We start from the raw sequence: 10,713 nt of genomic DNA, 5'->3' as shown, positions 1-10,713 counted from the left end.
TGTCTCTGTGGGTGGGACAGAGGGACCTGTTTGGTTCCCTGGATCCCGGTAGTTGGGTCTCCAGGTGCGTGATTGGGGTCTTTCTGAGAATTAGCTGATTGTACCACATGAACATGTATGTGACGTAGCTTTGTGCATGATTGGTGTGTCTCGTTTGTGATACCTTTTTTCTCTGAGGAGATTTGGAGCCATGAATGATCCAGAGCACGTGGAAGGAGGAGAACACGGTGCTGTGACCACCATTGTCCACTGGGGCCTAGAGGCCCTTCAGCAGCCCGTTGTCCTGCTGCGGGCTGTTGCTGAGAGCCGTTACTGGGCTCTAGGCTGCATGTAGATGGTTAGCATTCCTGACAGCAGTTAGATCAGGAGGTTTGAAAGATGGTATAAAGCACCAAACAGAAAGTCAAGACGAGAGCATTTGATTTTAGCAGCTGGTGTTGGTTGGTGCTCCAAGATTTAGCGCTTCTCCCTCCAGGTGGGACCTTGTGGGCGTGAAGAGTGTAGAGCCATGCGGGCCTCATGATGGGAAAGGGACACACACGTCTAGTTCTGGAAATTCTGGGTGGGCTCAGTGTGTAGGTCCCTTACTGAACAATTCCTTATTGAGTTGGTTATTATTTTTTTAGTTCTGTGAGTTGATGGGCTTAACTTGCAACTTGAAGGCACACTCATTGCCTTAAAAAGCCATATTGTGTTTTAGAGTGGCTCAGGGAGACAGTGAAATAAAGGAAAATGTCCGTGTGTTTGCTTGTTTAATGCCACTCAAAGCTGTGGACCCTCATCCTGCTCTCCCTCAAAGATGTTCGCTGCTCATGAAGCAGAGTGACAGTGCTGTTTAGTAATTTAGCTGAGCCGTTTTATATCCATTTTCTCTCTTCAGGCTCAAAGTACTGACAAATAAAGCTTCTGTGATGCTCTTTATGAAAGGAAACAAACAGGTAAAGAACTCAAAAATGGTTTTATTTTAAATTTCTTTTGATGTTATCTGCAGCAAGGGGACACTTAAATCTTTTTTTCCTGGCTTTAGCTAATGAAGCTGTAGTGGTAGCAGGAAGTTATCCAGGCCTCAGTTGGTGCTTATGGAGATCAAACAAAGTGATCTACATTTTGCTTGACTTTATCATCAAATCTCAGTGGGGTGCATTTCTTCCTGCTGCCAAACTTTGCAGCTAACGTGGTCAGCACTGTTAACACTGGACTGGTTCTGTTAGCTGCTGTCGACTCCTGGAGTGTGCAGTTTGGTTCTCTACTTCCCGCGTTATACCTTTTTTTTTTCTTTTTGGTGGTTATTTAAAGCAGATTTTTATCCTTTTTTTCCTGGAAGCCCAGGAAGTATGCATAAATTCTGGGAACAGAATCATTAGTGCAGTTAAGGTGTTTATGTGGTGCCAGGTCTTTCCCAAAGGATTGGGAGTTGGAATCCTGGGGCGTGGAAAAAACTGTAAGATTTTCCCATAACCTCAGAAAAGTTTGGTGCTCTGTAGTGTAAAGGTAGATTTAAAAAGTGGGAGTAGAAGCCCAGTTGGGAGTAGGAAAACAATGACCCTAATCATTGCAGAAAGGTGGAGTTGAGGCCGTCTGAGTGAAATAGAGAAGGGGCAGCAGAAGCCTCAGGGTTTAACTCAGGACCTTTCTGACCACAAAGGTTATAATGTTAGAGCACGGGTCATCTCCAGTGGTTACAAACCGAGGTAAGTCTAGGGGCTGTGCGTCTCGGACGACGTCTGGATGGGTCAGTCCTGAAGGTGCAGGTCTTATTCCTCTGACGGCTCTTGATGTGAAGAGGCCCTGGGAGGTGGCTGCCTTCTGCAGGTGCTGTCCCCCTTGACAGAGCATTAGATACAACCATGCTAGTGGGCTGTGTAGGAAATGCAGTTCATCCTAAAATTGGTTTTTTTCTAAATTTAGGAAGCTAAGTGTGGCTTCAGCAGACAGATTCTGGAAATACTAAATAGTACTGGGTAAGTAAATCTTGTTTTCAAATGGTATGTTTTAAGAAATGCTAACTTTTCAGTTCTGCCACTGATGCTTTTCAGTTGTTATATCTGTTCATATATTTTTATCTATTTATTTTTGCTCTAACGTTTTGCGAATGCTTTGGCTTAGACCACAATAGAATTTTCTGGCCAGTGTCCAACCTATCGGTAACATAGAGGAGGTATTCTGGCAGTCATCAGAATAACTCTTTGTCTACTTTCCCAGAGGAAACTTGATAACTGAGTTCTTACCATGCATAAAGATATTTTAGGGAAAGTGTATTATAGGTTTTTAATTTTCTTTAAAAAAATATTCTAGTTTCCAAATAGTTCATGAAACTGATAGGATACATATTAAGATCCATTGTCTGGATCTGAGAAATAGGGTAAATTAAATTGCAGAGCTCATGCTTTTGCTCTCCTTAGTGATGGAGCTGCCGGGTAAGAAAATTGTATTTGAGTTTTGTGGTTAAAAACCAAACCACTTGGGACTTCCCTGGTGGCGCAGTGGTTAAGAATCCGCCTGCGGGTGCAGGGGACACGGGTTCGAGCCCTGGTCTGGGAAGGTCTCACAGGCCGCGGAGCAGCTAAGCCCGTGAGCCACAATTACTGAGCCTGCGCTCTAGAGCCCACCGTCTGCCACAACTACTGAGCCCACGTGCCACAACTACTGAAGCCCACACACCTAGAGCCTGTGCTCCGCAACAAGAGACGCCACAGCAATGAGAAGCCCGCGCACCGTAACGAAGAGTAGCCCCTGCTCGCTGCAGCTAGAGAAAGCCCGTGCGCAGCAACGAAGACCCAACGCAGCCAAAAATAAATAAATAAAATAAATAAATTTATTAAAAGAAAAACGAAAACAAAGAAAACACCAAACCACTTGTTTGGAGATACTTAGCACATGTTCTATGGGGTTGTCAAATGTTTCTGCTTATCTTTCTTCCTTATTATTTCTCAACTGCTTCTTTTCAATATTGTAAGGATTCTAAACGTAGCTTTTTTTTTTTTTTTTTTTTTTTGCGGTACGTGGGCCTCTCACTGCTGTGGCCTCTCCCGTTGCGGAGCACAGGCTCCGGACGCACAGGCTCAGCGGCCATGGCTCACAGGCCCAGCCGCTCCGCGGCACGTGGGATCCTCCCGGACCAGGGCACGAACCCGCATCCCCTGCATCAGCAGGCGGACCCCCAACCACTGCGCCACCAGGGAAGCCCCTAACCGTAGCTTTAAATAGACTAGCCGACCCTGTGAAGTGACACGGAAAGTCATCTCTGAAGCATTTGGGCATTCTTGGGCAGGGTAGAGTAGCACAGGTTCAAATACAACTTTAGGGACCAAAGAAGAAACACAGTTGTTCTCTTCAAATGATTGTGACATTTCACAGAGGAGAGTCTAGTTGCTTTGTCCTGTGGCCTCCAGCTGCCTTGTTTTCACCCCACCCCAGGATGTAGGAGAGGCCGGCTTGGCTTTGGTTGTTTTTTTACGCCCCCTTTCTCTGTCTTCCCTCTGCCACAGATCCCAGTCAGTTGCCCTCAGGCCACCTCTCCCTAGTGCCAGTGTGTCCCCTCAGGTCCTGAGGCCAGGGTAGGACAACCCTAGGCCCATCACCGCTCAAGTATTTGGTGGAAAGTCTACGTAACTTGACTTTCTGTCCCATGTCTGTCTAATCCTCATTGGATTGGAAGCACCAGTTAACCCCCAGTGGAGCGCCTTCTTTGGGAGAGAGTGCCCTCTCGGCTCGAGACTGGCTAAACGCCTCCCAGGGTCTGTTAACTTGGGTGGCCCGCGGTCTTGCTGAGAGCCATTAGAATGTGGAGGAAGCTCCTGGCGCTTTATTCCTTTCCTCCATTCTTTTATTTTTTTTTTGCGGTACGCGGGCCTCTCACTGCTGTGGCCTCTCCCGTTGCGGAGCACAGGCTCCGGACGCACAGGCTCAGCAGCCTTGGCTCATGGGCCCAGCCGCTCCGCGGCATGTGGGATCTTCGCGGACTGGGGCACGAACCATGGTCTCCTGCATCGGCAGGCGGACTCTCAACCACTGCGCCACCAGGGAAGCCCCTTTCCTCCATTCTTGCGCTTGTCTGTTCCTTCCCTAGCCAAAATATGTGTGCCTTGAGGGGCTGAGTACCTAGTGTGTATTGGGTGTGAAAAGCACCCTTTACAGTGAACTTCTAGGAGACATATTGGCTGCTGTGACTCTGTATACCTATGTACATTTAGGCCCGGCACTTCTTAGATCCTTTATAGATAGTTCCAGAACTCATATTTGTATTGTACTGTGTCAATTAGGAGATCTGCGTCCTTAGTTAAACTTGAAGGGAGACTTACATTGGGTGATTCTTTTTTTTTTTTTAATCTTTTTTGCTCTTCTTTCAAACATTCCTTTTTTGGTACTTGCTGCTGATTATCCTGTCAGGTTATGTTTTTGACTGTTTCCTGCATCGTGGGCAGTCTTCTTTGGAATGTGGTCACTCAGTAAACAAGATTTCCCTCTGAAGATGGTTTTGGTTTTATGGAAGACAAAATTTGTTTCTTTATATGTGGCATTTTCTTTGGCCAATTTTTGGAATTGCACTGTACCCACAGTCTCCCTGCAGGAATTCAATCTTACATTCTTACTAATTCTTTGACCACCTTGTAATGAAATCCTCCCTGACTAGATGTGGTTGAATTTTCATTAATTTATACAAGTAGTGTTCATTACATGGCATAAAGCCACAACACTTTCACTGGTTTCGTGCATATTGAAAATAGCACGAGGGACTGCCCTGGTGGCGCAGTGGTTAGGAATCCGCCTGCCAGTGCAGGAGACATGGGTTTGATCCCTGGTCCGGGAAGATCCCACGTGCCACGGAGCAACTAAGCCCGTGTGCCACAACTACTGAGCCTGCGCTCTAGAGCCCGTGAGCCACAACTGCTGAGCCCATGAGTCACAACTACTGAAGCCTGCGCACCTAGAGCCTGTGCTCCGCGGCAAGAGAAGCCACTGCAATGAGAAGCCTATGCACCGCAACTAAGAGTAGCCCCTGCTTGCCGCAGCTAGAGAAAGCCTGCGCGCAACAACGAAGACCCAACGCAGCCAAAAATAAATAATTAAAAAGAAAAAGAAAGTATAGCGTGTGTGTTCTGTGATAAAGTTTATTGCTGTGTGGAAAGCACATCTGCAGAGGGTAGAGTTGGTTGGCAATGTTTTTTCCCAGCTGGTGAGCCCCCAGCCTCCATCCATGGGCACCAGCAGGGCTGCTCCCTCCTGCACCCTAAGCAGCTGCCAGTAGGTTAGGAAGCAGCAGTGCCGAGGGGGCTGGAAATGGAGCGAGGGTGTTAACGACAGGCCTGCATGAACGCTGAGTCTAGCCTGAACTTGGCAAACTGCAACTGGCCGCCTACTTACGTAAATCGAGTTTTATTGAAACACTGTCCTTTCATCTCTGCCTTGTCTGGCTGCTTCTGTGTTTCACAGCAGAGGTGAGTGGTTGGAGCAGAGGCTGTATGGCTCGCAGGGCCGAGATGTTTACTGCCTCACCCTTTACAGAAAGGTCGCCGACCCCTGTCTGACCTGACACTGTGTAGAGAAAACTCCAGATAAATTCGTTTCTTGGGATGACTTATTCTGTGTAGTACCTGACAGATTAAGAAGTAAAATCATTTCTATGTTTCCACAGTAAATTTTGTTAGCAACAAAATAGTTTTACTTTTCTTGACCTTTTGGAACACCAAATAGTTCTTATAATTTTTGTCTAAAACTGTATTTCTTGTTAAAATGTTTTCTCCTTTTTTGTAGTGTTGAATATGAGACATTTGATATCTTGGAGGATGAAGAAGTAAGTTCTATGTTTTATGTTTTGTCCTTTATCTTAGTTTTAATCGTTAGGATTATCATTTAATCCTAATCTGACAGAAAGGTTTCAGGGTCCCTGTTGTTTCCGTAGGTTCGGCAAGGATTAAAAACTTACTCCAATTGGCCGACATACCCTCAGCTGTATGTGAAAGGGGAGCTTGTTGGAGGATTGGACATCGTTAAGGTGAGGTTGGGATTCGTTCGTCTGGGAGTCCAGAGAACTGAAAACCCGGGCGCGTTTGAAAATTATTTCATTGGGTTTGTCCTCGATGTTCTTTCCTGGCCTCATATCTAATCACTTCTAGACCAGCATTACTATCTTTACGACCATAATATCTGTCGTTCTCTCAGCTCTCACCTCATCTGGGCAAATCAGCCCCCTTACTGTGTGGCCTTTCCTGCCACGCTGGGTCCTTTCACAACCTCCTCCAGCTCTTGAGGGACTGCTGACCAGGGTCTGAAGTGTGACTGGGCATTCAGAGTGGCTCCGGGTGTGGCCGAGCTCAGAACTTGATTTATTCACACTGTACTAAGTTCTTCCATGTTTTCAGCTTTCCTTCACCCTGTCTCTGCTTTGGATTTCCTTGCATATCTCATACTGAAGTATGCTTTCTGTACCCTTCAGGGCCTTTCTCTGTGAGTCACTTACAGAGTCTTTCCGGCCAGAAGTGTTTGCTCTGCCCCTGCTCCTGAAGTTCTCCTGTCCTTTTCTATTTATATTATCGTAATTATGTTGTTTTCTGGTGTCATTTTATTTTGCTTTACTCACATGCACTTTGGTGATGGCGTGAAGAGCACCGGGCTAAGGGCCCGAGGGCCTGAGACCTAGTGTCGGCCTGGACCTGCTGGCTGTGTCCCCGAGACATGAGGTCATCTCCAAGTCCCCCTTTGATTCTCAGATGCTAGAACACTGGAGAGCTCTGTCAGATCGTAAGCGTGTTTCAAGGACGCTGTTTCTTACATGTCTTTAATGATGAATTTCCTTCTTTGGTTTGCTTTAAGTAAATTCTAACTGAATTTTAAACGAACATGACTTTTCTTACAGAATTTCAAGTCCAGAACTTAGGGCACCCTTACCTGGTAGCACCTGTGTGCTCCGGTGCTCTCATGATTAGCCCAGGACCCCAGAGGGCAGCTGCAGCTTTCACGTCCTCAAACCCTACCCCCGACCCAGGCCCACCCTGGGCGTCATGGTGTGGGAGGAGGGTGGCAGTGGGTGGGCACAGGAGGGCCTGGGCAGGAATGCAGGGCTCTGCTCCAGAAGCGCCAGCCTTCACTAAAGGCGGGTGGTGGAGCTGCCGGGGCTCAGGCCCTCCTCGGCCTCTCCGGTTAGAGGATTTTCCCTGAGGTCAGATCCCTGGTATCTTAAGTGGAAAGCAAGTGGTAAGTACTGCTGTCTCTAGTTATAAAATGAAAGTTTTTAACCCATGCTTTCGTACCGTGAAAGACCTCTGGCCCAGCCCTGAGTGCTGGTAGGTTTTCTGAACACAGGGCCACGGTTTCATCTGCCCAGATTTTGTCTCCTGTCCAGTTCCAGGTTTGACATCACACTTCTTGAGCAAGCCAGTGAGGCATTTCCCCAATAAACTGTCTCATTCCTGGAGGGAAAAAAAAGGTTTAACACAGTGGCTTTTGAATAGCCCTGAGGCAACAAAAATAGATCTGCATTCGTTATCTTATATCTATTTTTTATTTTTGTAAGACACAAACTGTCTTCCGACCAGAATACCCTTGAGCCTGTTCTTGTCTGAATGTTTGATGGCCTGCACCTCAGCCACTGGTAGCTCTTGGGGAGATACAATCAATAAATCTCATTTAATTCTAAAGCTGAGCTGCACGGGCAACTTCTTCTTAGGTATATAACAGGGTGTTCGTTATATGACTTTCTGTGTTCACCTGCTAAGAACTTACACATTTGGAAACGTGCGATAGTGTTAACATTTTTCTTTGAGAAGATAACTGGGAATAGTTGTTAGGTTGCCACTTTGGTCTGTTTCTGGCAGAGGGCAGTTCTTCACCTTTAGGTCACTTAAAGCAGCGGTCTCCAACCTTTTTGGCACCAGGGGCTGGTTTCGTGGAAGACAGTTTTTCCACGGACCAGGGGCGGGGCTGGGTGGCTCAGGCGGTGACGCGAGCCATGGGGAGTGGCAGGTGAGGCTTCGCTCGCTCGTCCGCCGCTTGCCTCCTGCTGTGCGGCCCGGTTCCTAACAGGCCTCGTACCGGTACCGGTCCGTGGCCCAGGGGTTGGAGACCCCCAACTTCAAGCCTCAGCTGTGTTGCCAGCGGGTTAATCCTGACTGCGCTCAGCAGGAGCCGTGAACGCCGTTTTGGTGGTTGAGTGGCTACTGAAAGAATGAACGGCTCGGAGACTCAGTGACTCCACAGGCCAGTGTCCTGAGGAAAACATCTGCTGGTTAACATGCACACAGTGTGTTACTGTTACCTCCAAAGGGCGAATGGTTCATCACCGCAGACTGTTTGGATGCAGAAACAGTTGAGAGGCAGAATATTTAGATCCGTTGCTGTTTAACCCACTGGCTCACAGTCACAGCGGCATCCGAAGGGCCTGCGCCACGCCAGGCAGGCCCCTCTGGCTCTTCGTGTAGGCCGCCGCGTCTCCTCCTCCATCGGGTGAGGAAATGGACAGAAGTTAGGGGAGCTGTCTGCCCTGTCGCAGCCAGGGAGCCGTGGCCAGATTCCACCTGAGGGCCACCTGGCCCACCCACCTTGCCGCGTGGCCTGCTGCTGCTTCTGAGTCGTGTGCTCTGAGAGGCCCTGTTTGGCCTTTTGGTGTAGCTGGACGTCTGCTTGTTAAATGGGTAGAAGATCCCAAGACCTTGCTGTCTGAGTTTGTGTGACAGGATCATGCCTGTTTGGGTTCAATCCAGAGAGCAGTGTGAGTGGATTTTAGTGGTTTTATTCATTGATGTTCATGCAGCTTAGGAAGAACCTGAAATGTTCTATCAAATTAAGTGTTTACCTTAAACTAGAAAATCTTATTTATCCTCCATGGTCATGTTTTAAACTTGATGGCTGTATTCCATATTTTAGATCTGAAAGATAGGCACAAAAAACTTTCTGAATTACTTCATCTCTTTAACAGTTTCTGGCCTTTACATTTACGTACTAGTACCATGGCTTTTCCAAGTTTGGTTGAAATAGTGAAGCCTGTTTACCACCTGTAGGGCCGCAGGTGTCATGTGCATTGTATCTGAGTGGACCTTAATATCACAGCGTTTCATTTTTCAGTCACTTAAAGTTCGTTTTCCCTGTTTATTGCTATTGTTTAAATAGGAAGCTTCATCATGTTGCTCTCATTGCTGTATTTGCTAATGCTAAAAAATCTGTTGGTGTTCGTTTTAGAATGCCTTTTAACTTTAATTTTGTACTGTGATAGTGTACCCAGTTTTTATGGCATGATCCTTTGTTCAAGTGTATTGGTGGACTGGAGTTTTCATCCAATAAGGTGTTTCTTTGGGTTCTCTGATATAGATGCGATCTTTCATTGTTTAGATGTTTTCATCTTTTATATATACGTATGCATGATATTATTGTTTCCTTTTTTATTTTTAGGAACTGAAAGAAAATGGTGAGTTGCTGCCTATACTGAAAGGAGAAAATTAATAAACGTTAGACTTGGTGCCCGGCTGCTGCAAGAAAGACTTCACTCCAGTGGAGCAGTTCACGACTGAGTCCTCAGGAGAGGACTAGCTGTAGAAAATGCTCGTCCCCAGCTGCACTTTGTGTATTTCACAAGGTTGGGCTAAACACACGTATGTGATGTTTTTTCCACCAAAAATAGAATGCAATAAACACCTTCAAGTTCAGTTAAAAATAATTGTGTAAAAAAGTGTGTCTTTACAGTGGTGTTAGACATATAGTTACTGTAATTAACCCACTTTTCATCTCTTTTTCATCACATCTGGGCATCTTGAAGCAGTTAAGAAATAGACAGGCTTCAGAGAGTGAAGAACTGTGAGAGTCTGAACCACAGTAGTATTTAGAGCCACTCATAGACCAAACCAGTGGCTCCCCTCACTGGCCGAAGATCTCTTTACAGCTCAGAAAATTCCGCTGCAGACCTTGTCCTGACAGCATCACTGAGCTGGGCCTGGTGAAGTCGCAGTGGCAGTGTCAGGTGTCTGCAGATTGAGGACCCGTCTCAGAAAGCCCCAGCAGCGTAGCACCAAGAAACGTTTGAGAGGAAGGTGACTTCTCGGTAGGTGTGTCAGTAAGGCTTCTTTCATAACTTGTACAAGGATGGTAGCCTGGCAGCAGAATGGTGTTGTCGAGTTGTGCGTTACACATCACAACTTATTTTAATCATTGTATTGAAAGTATTGATTTAGCCCTTAAGTATGTGGAGAATGTCCAGAATTCCATGAAAATTTCAATAGTTTTTTTTTTTTTTTTTTTTGGTGGTACGCGGGCCTCTCACTGTTGTGGTCTCTCCCACCGCGGAGCACACCGGACGCGCAGGCTCAGCGCTCCGTGGCTTGTGGGATCCTCCCGGACCGGGGCACGAACCCGCGTCCCCTGCATCGGCAGGCAGACTCTCAACCACTGCACCACCAGGGAAGCCCTCAGTAGTATTTTTGATCCTGAATCCAACGTATTGAAAAAACAGTTGCTCCAGTAGGCCTGTGCTGTGCATGCCTTAAACAGACGGTTGAATCCACTGTCATGGTTCTTAGACTTTTCTGGTACCCGTGGCACATGTTAGCCTCACTGAGTTGTCCCAGCCTGTCCATCTGAAAACTGTCTGGTGGTTGTAAGGAAAGGGGTGCAGAGGCCAGCAATTTAGGTAAGAGAAACAGTAGGAAACGCAGGTTAGCCCTTCACCAGGGCGCTGGCTTTTCCTGTCTCTTGAGCGGCAGGCCATTTCTCTGCTTTTTGGTTGTG

General features: G+C 46.9%; 1 protein-coding gene across 1 annotated transcript in view; it reads left to right on the top strand.

The window, feature by feature from the left end:
* The window catches only part of GLRX3 (glutaredoxin 3), a gene marked incomplete at its 5' end in the record, with an annotated part of 31,135 nt that extends 21,496 nt beyond the window's left edge, over nt 1-9,639 (top strand). Inside the window, 5 exons of the mRNA XM_082854102.1 lie at nt 881-938; nt 1,909-1,961; nt 5,755-5,794; nt 5,903-5,995; nt 9,385-9,639. Of these exons, the coding sequence (XP_082710228.1) occupies nt 881-938; nt 1,909-1,961; nt 5,755-5,794; nt 5,903-5,995; nt 9,385-9,435 (295 nt within the window). The 3' untranslated portion in view covers nt 9,436-9,639. The remainder of the gene's footprint in view (nt 1-880; nt 939-1,908; nt 1,962-5,754; nt 5,795-5,902; nt 5,996-9,384) is intronic.
* Nucleotides 9,640-10,713: the final 1,074 nt, after the last annotated feature.

The sequence above is a fragment of the Leucopleurus acutus genome (assembly GCF_964270905.1).
Source record: "Leucopleurus acutus genome assembly, chromosome: 14".
Classification (NCBI taxonomy): Eukaryota; Metazoa; Chordata; class Mammalia; order Artiodactyla; family Delphinidae; genus Leucopleurus; species Leucopleurus acutus.
This window is presented reverse-complemented; position numbering and strand designations above follow the sequence as displayed.